A 13,487-nucleotide genomic window follows, 5' to 3' on the forward strand; every position below is an offset into this window, starting at 1 on the left:
ATATTCATTGAAAACCCATAAATTTAAAAGGAATAATATTTTGGGAATTATTAAGGAATTATTAAACCTCAAAGGTCAATACAGAAATATAGAAAGCAAGAAGAGGACAGGAAATGCATATACATGGGGTTTTTTGATCACTGCAATTAACAAGTGACCCTATGAATTAATGACCTTCGTTAATGATGTTAATGATATTAACAGGCTTGTTCAGGTCTTGCAAACTCTTGAGGGCTGTGGCTTCCCTTTATGGAATTAATCCATCTCATGTTGAGTCTTCCTCTTTCCTGCCATCTTCAACTCTTTCTAGCATTATTATTTTCTCATGATGTTTTAGGTATCAACCCTGCTGAGCTTCTGAGGTCAGGCTAGCTTGGGCTATCCAGGACAGAACTGATTTAATCTAGAATCGACTTATGTGTCTTTTCGGTAGCCTGTGGTAACCATAAAACTCTCCTTCAACACCACATTTCAAATGAACCAACTTTCTACAGATATGGACTCTACCAGTTATTTTTAAATGTTTGATTTATTAGGACCCACCCCGACCTCCCACTTACATGGGTTCGGAGAATTTCCAACATGATTGGCTGCTGTGGGCTTTCTGGGCTGTGTGGCCGTAGTCTGGTCATTTTTGCTCCTAAAATTTTGTCCCACCTCTAGGGTTGGCATCTTCATAGGCATGGTACAGTAAGATGCGTTTCTCTCCATGGCGCAACCACCAAACCACAGCTACAGAGCCCAGAGAACCTGTAACAGCCACAGTGCAATATAATAATCATACAGCATAGTATTAAATACAATGATTAATCATGGCACCTTAAAACAGAATAAAGTCCAGTGAGAAATCCAGCAAGAAAAAGGTGCTGATTATTATAGCACCTTCCTGGACTTGGTGAGATTTTTCCCATTCATTCTCTCTCATCTGTCTCTGTTGGGGAGTCAGTACGTGAAATGCCACATTCGGGTACAGGCTGATGAAAAGACACGTTTCTATCCAGCAGCAATGAAGAATCAGACAATTTAAAGCAAATTTCAAAGTAATCTTCTGATCGTCCTCCTTGTTTTTCCATAAGGATCTCATACTCTCCAAAGCAAAGGGTGCAGTTCTCCGGTAGGTCAACCTTGTTCAGGTAGGACAGTTTTATGTCATTCACAAATAGATTCACCTTTTTGCTCAAATTCTTTATCTCAAAATCAAACTCTGTGCTGTTGTACCGTCTGAAGAACTGTAGGGCAAACTGAATGCGGGACACGCGTCCATCCGGTAAGGTAAAATGGCAGACATTACCATCTCTGCCAAACTTTACTGCGTCATCTGCTCTAACCCGCTGGTGCTGGCCTAAGCTGAAGTCATCAAATACTTCCTGATTTGGATGATAAAAGGTCATGAAGAGACACGTGAGAGTTTCTTCGGTCTCTGCAGTTTCAGATGCCATGGCAAGACTAATCCTCTGAAATTCTGCAAGACAAGCATATGCTTTAAAAAATTTACTGGTCACTTCTGTGCCTAATAGGCTATATGTGATCTTGCAAAGATTTGTAATCTTTGCAAGATCACATATAGCCTATTAGGCACAGAAGTCCTTCACTGCAGCCCTAAGCAAAGTTGCACACATTGAAGTCAATGTACACATAAGGATACAGCTGTTCACAATTGCACTGTCAATGTCTGAATTGTCAGCAATAGTTTCCCTTCCCATTGTTCCATTGTCAGTTTCCTGTTCAGAATTCAGAGGTGGCAACTGATAAGTTATTGACTTTGCTTGAGAGGGAATTTGTCTGTTAATGCATAAACACACCAGAGATTTATTATCAAAATCATCTTCCATCATCCAACAGTGAGCATGCATGAAGCAGAATTATACATTGCAAAATGTTTCATCATCAGTATTTTTTTAAATTTATTTTATTTTTAAAATATATATCCCGCCCTTCCCTATAGGGCTCAGGGTGGCAAACATCGATTTAAAACAGATAAAACAATACAGATAAAACATAAGCAAAACCAACCCAATAAACCTTCAAGCAACAGATGGCGATAAAACCCCATAATAGGCACCCATGGGAGGTCATGATGTACCAGTCAGGTCAGGCTGGCCGGCAAGATTTAAAAGCTTGGTGGAAGAGCTCAGTCTTGCAGGTCCTGCGGAACTCACAAATGTCCTGCAGGGCCCTGATTTTTATTGGGAGCTCATTCCACCAGGCAGGGGCCAGTGTGGCCAGCCGAACCTGTCTAGGGCCAGGAACCTCCGTTCCTTTGTATTAACTACGATCCAAAGAACATTTTCATAGAAGCGAACCCCTCTGTATAAAATGAGACTTATGTCTGAGTAGGCCTGCTTAGGATTACTCTCATTATCTGTTTGGTTTTAATACGTGCAGTGCTGTAGCTATTTGTATGGAAATTGCCTTCTTGTTTACGGAGTTTGCTTCAGGAAGCCGTGTATTTTTGGAACCTGAAATGATCTACTGAAAGAGAGTAAGTTTCAGAAATGCCCCTTCCGCACATGCAGAATAATTCACTTTCAATCCACTTTGCAGCTGTGCAGAATAGCAAAATCCATTTGCAAACAATTGTGAAAGTGGATTGAAAGTGCATTATGCTGCATGTGCGGAAGGGGCCTAGGTTTCTCACAATATCTGCTCCAGTTCATTCCATATAGTTTCACTGCAATATCATGGTCCTTTGATCACGTACCACACTACTTGGCACTGCAATTAAACAACAAAGTTTTTGTCTTCTCATTCACTACAAAGCTTTGGATCATGCATTCCTGCTGCCCATCGAACCTGCCTGTCTTCGCACAGCAGCAAGTGGTATGAAGCAATGCGTGCCTATAACTTGCCCCAGAAATCAATGGATTTTACTGTGTGAAACAGCACGATCCATTCGCAAACAATCACTAAGCTATACTGAAAGTGGACTGGAGGTACATTATTCAGCATGCGTGAAGGGCACTTAGAGTGACCAGGAACAGGCAAACTTGCTATTTGGTCGCTTTTTGCAAAAGTCACCACTGTGCTCTTGTTTCGAAAAGTTGTCTACAGGCAAGCAGGGCGAGTCGCACTCTCAAGCTCACCAGATGAGTCACCCTTGTGCAACTGTGGCCAGTCCCACAAACTGTGGCCAGTACACACACATACAAAAATCCCAAGCACGGAAGAGTTTCATTTTCACTTCTGGCATTTCCCGGCAGGCCCAAAGGCGCAGCAGGCAGCCATACGGTTCACACCACCAGCGGGGCAGTGTCCGCGCCCTAGGCCCGGCCTTCCAGACGCCCCCTCTTGCTGGAGACGCTCGCCCAGGAGTCGCGGCACCGGAGCGAGGTGAGCGCGGCTTTTTCTGTACTTTTTCTGTATAGCCCTGGACCGGACGCAGCGGCGCGGTGGGAAACCGGATCCGCATGCTTTTCCTCCCTTGGTAATTCCTTGAGTGATTCCGCGCAGCATATAACGAATTCATTTATAACGTTATAAACATGCAGTGCGGAATCCACTCTTGTTTGCACGCGAAAAAGAAATCGATTTTCAAAGCGCTCTGCTTTGTGCTGCGTGTTACCTTTGCGAAGTTGTCTCCGGAGTCCGGAGGCTCCAGATTTTGGGCGAGCGGGCGGTGCTGCCGGGCAGAAGGGCTTCAGTTGTTGCTGCGCAGTCAGCTGCAGCGGCTTGGAGCGTTTTATTGCTGAAGTGCCGCAATAAAGTGTTGCCCCCTCCTTGCTTTTCTCCCGCCCCCGAAAAGAGGAGGAGCGGCGGAGGAGGAAGAGGGGGAAACCCCTGACAGTTTCGTAAGTTTGACGCGTCTGCTAAACTTCCGTTTTCATTGAGAAAAGGAGGGGTGAGGGAGAGAGAGACGTACTGGAGCCGATTTTAGAGACTCTGAGGGGTACAGCTTAAGATACCAGATTTAAGAAGGAACCCACCTGCCCCCACCCCCAAAAACAGATTTGGCCATAACCATAACGTTTTGCAGTCACTAAATGTAACTGAGCCAGACACCTCCCTTCTCTCTCTCTTTTTCTCTTTACCTGTTGACATTTGTGGGTATTCAGGATCATTGTTTGTTTCTCTGAACTCTTCCTTATTATAGAAAGATTAGAAAGTAATGCCAGGAGAGATTGGAACAAGAGAAACCCTGGGATAAAATCTTGATGGGAAAAACAATTTAAGCTTTTGCTTTGGCAGATCTTGTTTTCGAAACACACTTTCATTGAAATGAGGCACAATAACAGCAGAGAGGACCATTTAGGTTGTGATGTCTATAAAGATGTCTATAAAGACATCACATGGCTAAGAATTTGGACAAGTATGTGGACAAGTATTTCAGCATCCGGAGAAATTTGGCTTTTATTTTCCAGCCCTTTTGGCTGCAAAGAAGGTTGGCTGCCAAGTTTAGATAAGAAATCTGTGCATACCCCATCAATATATGTGGAGCCTCTACGGGGCAAATAAAACATTGCAGGGCCATTTCATTTTGGGGGAAAATGGCACTGGAGAAAGCATGTATATGCCAGAGTGAATCGGCCCTGCACACCTGGAAATGGAGTTACAGCTTGCAACTCATAACACAATTCTGACTGAAAGTCCTAATGCTAGACCCAAAGACTCTGTAAAAGTAATTAGGCCTCCGTGGTTAGCTTAGGAAATAATGTTAATAGCCTTTGTATCTTTAAAAACAATGAAGCGAATAATGGACAGGCATTTCTTCAACATAGTCTGAAAAGATAAAAAATATCTAATATGAACTAAGCAGCCAGGTTTATGAGGCCTACAAGATGTTGAACAACGCACTTAACTGTCTGTTGTCTTTTGTCTGTTGTCTTTTTTCAAAAAATGAAAAGTAGCCACAAGCAATTGCTATCAGGTTTGGAGTGGGGATCAGATTGTGTCCGTTGCTGAATGCTTTCCTCTTGGGCTGTTTCTCTACTTGAAATCCGTCCAGGAAGGGGAAATGGATATTTCCTACCGTGAGTTGAAAAAACCACTTGGAGAGATCAGTATTGAATAGAAAAACGGGCAATGGGAATAGAAGCTATCCTTTCCACTCCCCATTCTGACTGTAGCCTCTGGCTGGTTTTGCACTGCAAAATTGCTCCTCTGTTGGCACGGGGAATGCCCCGATGCAATGGAAAGTTCTGCACTGCCTCTGTTGCTGCAGCGTGTCTGCCATGCTGTGGCCCCACACCGCCCTGGAGCATTGGTTTTGCTCCACTTCTTTCCAGAACTGCAAAAATGGAGGTTCTTTTTTAAACACACACACACACACACACACACACCCGTAGCTCTGGAGACTTCCCTGCCATGCAAAATTCCACAGCAGCAGCATTGGGGCCATTTTTCCTGCCTTGCTGCTCTGGCCCGCCCCACCAAACAAGAGAATCCCTGCCTTCCCTCCCCCCGCCCCCCAATGCGCGAGGAGTTGGCCGGGACAGAGGCCGGTGATTCTCTTGTGTGCACGAGAAGTTTGCTGGGAGGGAAGCCAGTAATTCTCTTGCATGCCCGAGAAGTTTGCCAGGAAGGAGGTCAGTGATTCTCTTGCACGTGTGAGAAGTTTGCCGGGAGGGAGGCTGGTGATTCTCTCGCACCCGCAAGGAGTTTGTGTGCAAGAGAATCACCAGCTTCCCTGCCGGCAAAGTCCTTGTGCGTGCGAGAGAATCATCGACTTTCAAAAATAAAAAATAAACAGTTTTTAAAATAAAATACTGACTGTGTGGTGAGAATGAGGTGAGATTTGGGCAATCAGAATGCAGGAAATGGAGCAAGATTTGGCCAATCAGAATGCAGGAAATGGAGTGAGATTCAGCCACTCAGAATGCAGGAAACGGAGGCTGCCCACACATGTGTGGAAGAGATCCTGGAAGAGTTCACGGTGCTTATGGCAAAGCCCCAGGCTGCTGAAAAACTTCTGGGGCTTCCCGCACCATCCCTGACTCAAGTCAGGGGAAAGAACCGGGCAGCTGTGGGGCGCTATAAGCAAGGTGAAGAGCCCCACAGCAGGCATGCTCCCGGAGATATCATGGGCCATTTCTATAGTGAAAAAAACTTATTTTCTTTTTACAAAGTTAGGGTTTTTCAAAACTTTCCTTTCTCGCAGTTCCTTAAAAGGTCCAGCAAGTCGCTTATGAAATTATGAGAGATTTCAAAAACACTTTCCATGAAGCCACCAGAGGAAGTGGTTAAAATTTCTGCTAGGCTCATTAAAGCACCTCTGAAAGTCTGAAGAGTTTTTATGACTTCTAATCTGTGACTCAGTAGTTCAAAGTCTATAACCAAGGCCATCATCTAAGTAAATATGAATGGTCCTAATCAGCACAGATCCTCAGGACCTGTACGACGGAGCAGTTCCATCTACAATTGAGGCAGCTATAGTATTATCCTATCTATCTGCTCTCTCCCTCTCCTCCTCTTCCCCCCTTTGCTTTTCTTCTTTTCCCTTCCTTTTTTCCTTTGCCTCCCCTTCTTATTAGTTTTATTAAACACATAGCATGTTTCCCTGAAAATAAGACAGGGTCTTATATTTTGCAGGGTCTTATATAATGCAAAAGATGCATTAGGGCTTATTTTCGGGGTAGGGCTTATTTTAGGGGAAATACGGTACCTTCACAATTCATTAAGGCAGGCTCTCAGCAACTCGTTGCTTCCCCGTCATGTGTGACACAAGCTGCATCCTTATTGGCAGGGAGCACAGGGTATTGTCCGCAATTTGTGATCTGTAACTACCTGATCAAGCTTATTTTGGGGGTAGGGCTTATTTTTGGATAAACACTGTAGGGGGGTGGGGTGACTGTTAAAATAAATTGATTCCTTATTAGGACTCTTGTGCCCATCTCCCCACTGGAGAATTTTTAAATGACGCTGAAGAGGTATTGGATGAAACGTGTATGTTATATTGTATTGGACTGATTTTATTGTTTGCATTGAATTTGTTGTTGTAGTGAACTCGTCGTGAGCTCTTCTGAGTCCAGTCTCAGCTGGGGTAGGGTGAGATAAAAGCCCAGAATAAAGTAAAAAAGTAAAGTAAAAACTACTAAATATCTCATACTGACACATATCTCCCCCCCCCCTTTTTTTTTTTTTTTGCAATGGTCATCTCTTAGCCACAGCAGCTTATTCACAAATGCCTTCTAAAGTGTACAGCCTGCCTGCCTGGTCTGTCTTTTTTATTTTTTCCACTTGTATGTGCCATGCACATTTGGTGACTTTTATGAGAGTTTCAGCTGATTCTCATATTGGCAAGGCAGATATGCTGGTGCAGACTGACGAATATGACTGTTTTGCAGGACTGATCCTTTTGTATGCTGAGGTCTTCATAGGTTCTTGCATTCTGGAAGTGGTGGAGTGAGCTGATGGTTCACTGGTTCACTGCAGCCCTGCTGGCTGGCTGGCTGGCTGGCTGGGCCTGCTGCTCCCTGTTTTTCAGATGTCACCACTCTTGACTCCTTGCAACTCCAGCAGATCTGAAGAAAAAAAACAAACCAATATCTAAGCTGAAATCAAAAGTGGGAGGAAAGAGGCATTACTTTGCTCAAAAGGACTGGGTTGCATTTCTTAAAAATAAAGACAGGGAGGTAATAAGGGCAGAGCAATTTTTTCCCTTTGGAGAAGCAACTGGGCTATTCAGAGGGGGGGGGCATGCATTTGGATGGAATGCAATGATGGGCAGATGAGGAAAATAATTTAGGAGAATTTTTTTTGTAACAGCCAGATACCTTGGGAGATGAATAATCAGAGCTTGGCAGGGATGATTTCCTCTGTCCCTTACCTGTGGTTTTCTGAGGTATACCACCTCTGAAATGGAACATTCCAGTTACTATCATGAGTAATGGACATCTATTTGTACTTTCTACTTTCTGTTTTTTTGCATGCCTAATTATTAAATCACACTACTTTTGTTCTCCCTTCTGTTAACCTCATTGGAGCACTTTTTAAAAGAACCTGTTTATACTTTATGGCTTCCTTGACTTGGGTCATTAACCATGCTGGTATGCTGACAATACCTTCCCTAACCTGGGGAATGCATTCTATCTTGGGCTTCAGTTGGTGTAGTTTTAAATAATTTTCAAGTATCCTCTAAGGATTTGACGCTCTTGTGTTTCCAATTCCCCTTCTCTCCCCTCCCTTGCATGCCACCCCTCACTCACTCCCCTTCCCTTGCATGCCACCCCTCCCTTCCCTCCCCACCCCCTCTTTCCACTAGGGTGGATGGGCCATGACAAGATACCGGGGTCCCTCCCCCTCCCTCCCCTCCCTTGCATGCCACCCCTCCCCCTTGCACGCCACCCCTCACTCCCTCTCCTCACTCCCCTTCCCTTGCATGCCACCCCTCCCCCTCCCTTCACAAGGGTGGGTGGGCCATGTCCAGATGCCAAGCCCCCTCCCTTGCATACCACCCCTTACTCCCTCCCTCCCTACCCTTGCAAACATTGAAATCAAATGTTTTGGACTTTAGGGGTAACTTTCCATTGACATGAATGCTGAACTTAAAATCACTTGTGGTCACTATTTCCAGTTAATTCAACAACATGGATACCTTGTGCCAGGTCTTGAGCCCTGTTCAGAACCAACTCCAAGGTTACTACCCCTAGATAGTTCGGTAACCAGTGGTTCCAGTGCAGTCATTTATGACGTGTAGAAATCTCATTTCTACCACGCAACTTGAGCACATTTATGCAGTCAACATGAGGTAGTTGAAGTCTCCCAATTTCCTGATATCGTCTGCTTTAGTCACCTCACCTCACCCCACACCTGCTCTGCCTCAAGACCAGCCTTAAGGGCTGAATCAGGTGAGTGACAGCACACTCCTACTTTTAAAACTTATTTGATTCTATGCCTGTTTTGTTGTACAAGGCAACACCTCTCCCAAAACATCCCTTCCTGTCCTTCTGGCTGTTGAGCTTATATTCAGGGATGACTGTATTAATTTTTCCCATTCCAACATGTTTTTGAGACAACCACTATATCTACATTGGCACTTTACAACAAGTCCTCCAATGCCTGCCCCTTCGCTTCTGGCACTAGCGTATAGACACCTATATTTACCTCTCCAACAACCCTCACCTCCGTGGGTCCTTTTATGTCCCATGTCATCCTGCTGCCTCACCAAGTTCTATTGTGCTGTTTCCAATGTAAACATTTACCCTATTGTCCTTTTGGAATGAGTTGTCCTGAACCGGAGGTTCTCCAGATCCTATCGACTTTCCCCTTGGAATTTGTTTAAAAGCTGTTCGGCCACCTTTTTGATATTAAGTGCCAGCAGCACAGTTCCCTTTTGGTTAAAGTGAACCCCTCTTGTATAGTTGCAGCTTGCTCAAAAAAGCCTACTGGTTCCTCGGAAATCAAAGCCCTTCTTCCTGTCACTGTTTTTTTGTCCACACAATGATATTTATAGACTTTTAAAGTTTTGAATTAGGCTGTCTTTTTTGCCCCAGTTTTGAATGGTTTGTTTGTTTGTTTGTACCCTGCCTTTCTCCCCAGTGGGGATCCAAAGCAGCTTATATTGCTCTCCACTCCTCCATTTTATCATCACAACAACCCTTTGAGGTAGGTTAGGCTGAGAGAGCTTCCATGGCGCAAGTGGGGATTTGAACCTGGGTTCCAAAGCGCCCAAACAGAAACAACAAGTAAAATATAAAAATGTAGAAAAGGTTTTCTATAACTGAAATATTTTCTTTCAGCATTCCACAGTTTCCAGAATGCTGTGAACAAGCCTTGGGATTAGCTTTTTACTCCCAGGGTCAGTTGCAAGTCGCCACCGAGGCTGCAGGAAATTCTGCTCTTGTGTAGTCTTTCTGGCGTAATAATCTCTGTCAGCAACAGCGTTTGCTTTCCTCAAGTTGTTTTCAACTTTGTTCCTCACTGCAAGGTCATTTCAGTTTTTGCACTTGATTTCCTCAATAAAGGGGTAGTAGGTTTACAAGAGAAGTATATTTTTCCAGTAAGGCGGAAACATCTTCCTGAAACATGTTGGTTTTATTATTTTATTGTTGGTATATATTGCACCAAGATGGTTTCAGTCATTTACAGTACAATTTTAAACAGGCTGCCACCCTTCTGAGTCCATCAGTTGGATTTAGGACTGTGCATCTGCTTTATTTTACAAGGAGTTACTGATTTACTATCTCATACCATGGCAACCAGTAAGTATTTGTCATTGGGTTGGATCAAATGATCTTCAATTAAAGGAGCTGATGGGCATGGATATTCCTGGCTTTCCCTTTCCCCTCCCAGCAATCCCAGGCCTAGAAGAGCTTGTTCCAGGGCCATGGAACCCATATGGGGTATCAACCACAAAGGTTGGGAGGCTGCAGCGGGGAGGGGAAAGAACACAAAATTGTTCCCTCCTTTCACTTCTGTAAACCAAGATCTGCTGGCAGGAGGAAGGGAATGACTTTGCCATCTTCTTCCTCCCAAATCATGTGGCTACTACTCCATTGGAGGTCCTGTGATCCCAGGAATAAATTCTCCTAGGCTCAGAAAGAAGTGCTGGAGGGAGGGGAAAGCCAGGAAGATGCTTCTTGTGTAGTGGTTACCCAATCCTTATTCTGGATCCACTCCCTGATGCAAAGCAGTTGTTAAAACTTCAAACAAAACACATTTGGTCAGCTGTGATGTGCAGGTGATTTTGGGGTGACCAAGTGGAAAAATCATGAGGATTCACAAGGATCCATGTTTTTCAAGCAGGTTTTTGTGCCACTGCAGCACCACGAAGCGTGGGTTATGTGATTGTTGTGCTCAGACATGTGGCTAATGGCTGGAGTTGTGATGTTATAGTGATTTTGGGATGACTTAGTGCAATAATCATGAGGATCTGTGTTTTTCAAGCAGGTTTTTGCGCCACAGCGGCAACCCAGAGCCAGTGGCGTTTCTGCCTAGGGACAGGGGGTACCCTATGTCCCCGGGCGCCCCCATTTGGTCACGTGGGGGGGTGCCACCATTTCAGGGTCGTTTGTGTGATTTTTATTTTTTTAGTGTTTTTTACGTTTTGGCCTACAGGCGCACAGCCAACACCAGTTATACCATCCAGAGGCTGTCCCAGATATTTAGATGTTTAATTAGAGGAAGAAAGAGACCCCCAAAGAAAATTTCACTCTCATTAGCTAATGGCTGGCTGGCCGCTTGAGGGACCATAATCTTAGCCGAATCCCAATTGCGTATTACCAGATGATGCTCCCGAAATTTGATCACTAGCTTAGGTCACACTTCAGGCAATCACAGCAAAGTTGCTCAAGATTCGTAGTGACTTTGCCCCACAGCCTTTAAATCTTAAGCAAATTGAACCCTCAGAAGCAGCGTCTCTATGCTGATGCTTTTACCAGGAGAGCTTCCTGGAGCCACCTTGGAAAGTCTGGTGCCTCTACCGCAGCACGTCAGCCTCAGAAATTCCCCATTGGCTAAATGGCTAAAAGTCACTGCAAAACAAAGAATCTTGGGCAAATTCTTGGGGTGCCTGTAAGGGGTGTATTTTTAAGCTAGCGGACACACCAAACAGGTATCATCTGGTAACTCTTAAGGATGCCCAAGCTGCACAGTCCAGGAGCAAAGTTATGGTCCCTCAAATGTAGCCTCACCCCGTTAGTCCCCTACTGTCAATGGGGATGGTGGGGCATTCACTAGCTCCATAACTTTGCTCTGAACCAAACATCACCAAACTTGGCAGGATATCATCAGCAGTCTCTGGATGATGCCCTGAAATCATGTCGCCAGCCAAAAATGCCCTCCTGGGTATATTTCTAAAACACCAAAATACCCCCCCCCAGCCCAAATACCTTGCATTCAACATTCGTTCATACGGGCAGGACATAATTGACACTTTTTTTGGTCCAAATAAAAATTAATTCTGCCCATCTTGGGTTGAATCTGGTATTTGTTTCATCTAAATCTCCAAACCACATCAAAAGTGATGTTGTTTCAGGACCTTGTAATGCCATCACTTTCAATTTGTTTACCTAATCCCAGATTCTCCCTTTGGCTGTGGATTTCTAAAAGAAGACCTGAGCTCCCTAGCTGCCAATCCACAGCAATGCTGTTTGGGGTGGATCTCCACTGGAGGTGTTTGTAGGAGAGATGGATGCTGGCATTTGCTTCGCAACGCTTTGCTGGGGTGGTTTGTAGAGGTTTACATGCTAATATCACCTGCACTGGCTTGAGTTGTTTTCAGGCTAAATGCAACCCACCCTGCTGCTGTGGGATTAGGAAATTAGGAAAAGAGTTGGTGGGGAGAGCCATGTATGTTTTGCTGGGAGGTAGTTTTGTGAGCTGGTGCAAAATAATTCATTTGTTCATGGTGGGGGAGGGTGGCTGCCCATTCGCCGGGGGGGGCGGGGGGCGCCAAACTCAGGTTTTGTCCCAGGGCTCCAGTTTGCCTAGGTTCGCCCCTGCCCAGAGCGTAGGATGTGTGATTGTTTTGGGGCTGCCTGTAGACTAAGACATGTTCTATAGTTTCATGGTGGTTTCATTTCATTCCAATGCAAAAATAATTTGAATTCATAAGGATCAGTTTCAAATCATCTGGATCTGGCTTTTACCCAGATTTGTGAGTTGGGGCATGTTCTATATTGTGATGGTGACTTTGAGATTACCTGGTGCAAAAAAACCTTTGTTTGGTCGTGGTGGAGGAGGGCGGCCACCCATATGGGGGGGCGCAGGGGGCGGCTCAGATTTTGCCCTGGGCTCCATTTTTCCTACCTATGCCTCTGGTTTATAATACATATTTGTTCAGGTTTTCTTTTATTCCATAGTTTCACTGTTTCTCTGGACAACTAGCATATATGGTTTCACCTGCCTTTATGTAATGGCGCTTCATTTGGGCTGAGTCCAGAACTTTAAAAAAATTAATGGAAGATTTACAGTATCTCTAATGTAAGCTTCAGTTAGTGAGTAATAAAGTCAATAGAAATGTATCTGAGGAGAAAAGGAAAACCAGAAGAACCTGGGGCATTACTGTTCTAAATTACAGGATTGGTTCCAGACAGTTTTTTCACTCAGTCTGACTCAATTGCCTTCCTTACTTACAGCCCCCGTCTCGCAGGAGCCCCTTCCGCACATGCAGAATAATGCACTTTCAATCCACTTTCAATGCACTTTGATTTTACTGTGCGGAATAGCAAAATCCACTTTCAAACAATTGTGAAAGTGGATTGAATGTGCATCATTCTGCATGTGCGGGCCATGGTTTTATGCATTCAGGTCCCAAGATCCTCTGCATAGCCATTCTGGTTTTCAAAAGGCACCCTCACCATCAGAGTTGCTTGTGGGATCCAATCCACTGAAACATATTAATATGTTATTTGTTAAGCCTTTGCTTGCACTAGCAGGTAAACATAAATATTTTGACATGCTTTCTATTCATTAAAGTACCAGCTTTAGCCCTATAGCAGGTTGCAGACCCCTGCCCTAGAGGAACTGGTGGGCTACATGCTTTGAAATGAATAGGTTTATCTAATCACGCTCTAAGCAAAACCTGAGTCTTCTGTTCTCCCGCATTTTGC

At 44.5% G+C, this 13,487-nt stretch overlaps 2 protein-coding genes across 2 annotated transcripts in view; one reads left to right on the forward strand and one right to left on the reverse strand.

Annotated features, from left to right (window-relative positions):
- Positions 1 to 428: 428 nt before the first annotated feature.
- TIFA (TRAF interacting protein with forkhead associated domain) lies at positions 429 to 3,744 on the reverse strand. The gene is made up of 2 exons (XM_048509330.1): positions 3,563 to 3,744; positions 429 to 1,462 (listed from the first exon to the last, which is right to left on the reverse strand). The coding sequence occupies exon 2, from the start codon at positions 1,437 to 1,439 to the stop codon at positions 912 to 914; it is 528 nt and encodes a 175-aa protein (XP_048365287.1). The 5' UTR covers positions 1,440 to 1,462; positions 3,563 to 3,744; the 3' UTR covers positions 429 to 911.
- Positions 3,200 to 13,487, forward strand: part of ALPK1 (alpha kinase 1) — a 63,649-nt gene continuing 53,361 nt past the window's right edge. The window contains exon 1 of the mRNA XM_048509326.1: positions 3,200 to 3,330. The gene's annotated coding sequence lies outside the window, so the exon portion shown is untranslated. The remainder of the gene's footprint in view (positions 3,331 to 13,487) is intronic.

Source organism: Sphaerodactylus townsendi, linkage group LG10 (genome assembly GCF_021028975.2).
Source record: "Sphaerodactylus townsendi isolate TG3544 linkage group LG10, MPM_Stown_v2.3, whole genome shotgun sequence".
NCBI classification, from domain to species: domain Eukaryota; kingdom Metazoa; phylum Chordata; class Lepidosauria; order Squamata; family Sphaerodactylidae; genus Sphaerodactylus; species Sphaerodactylus townsendi.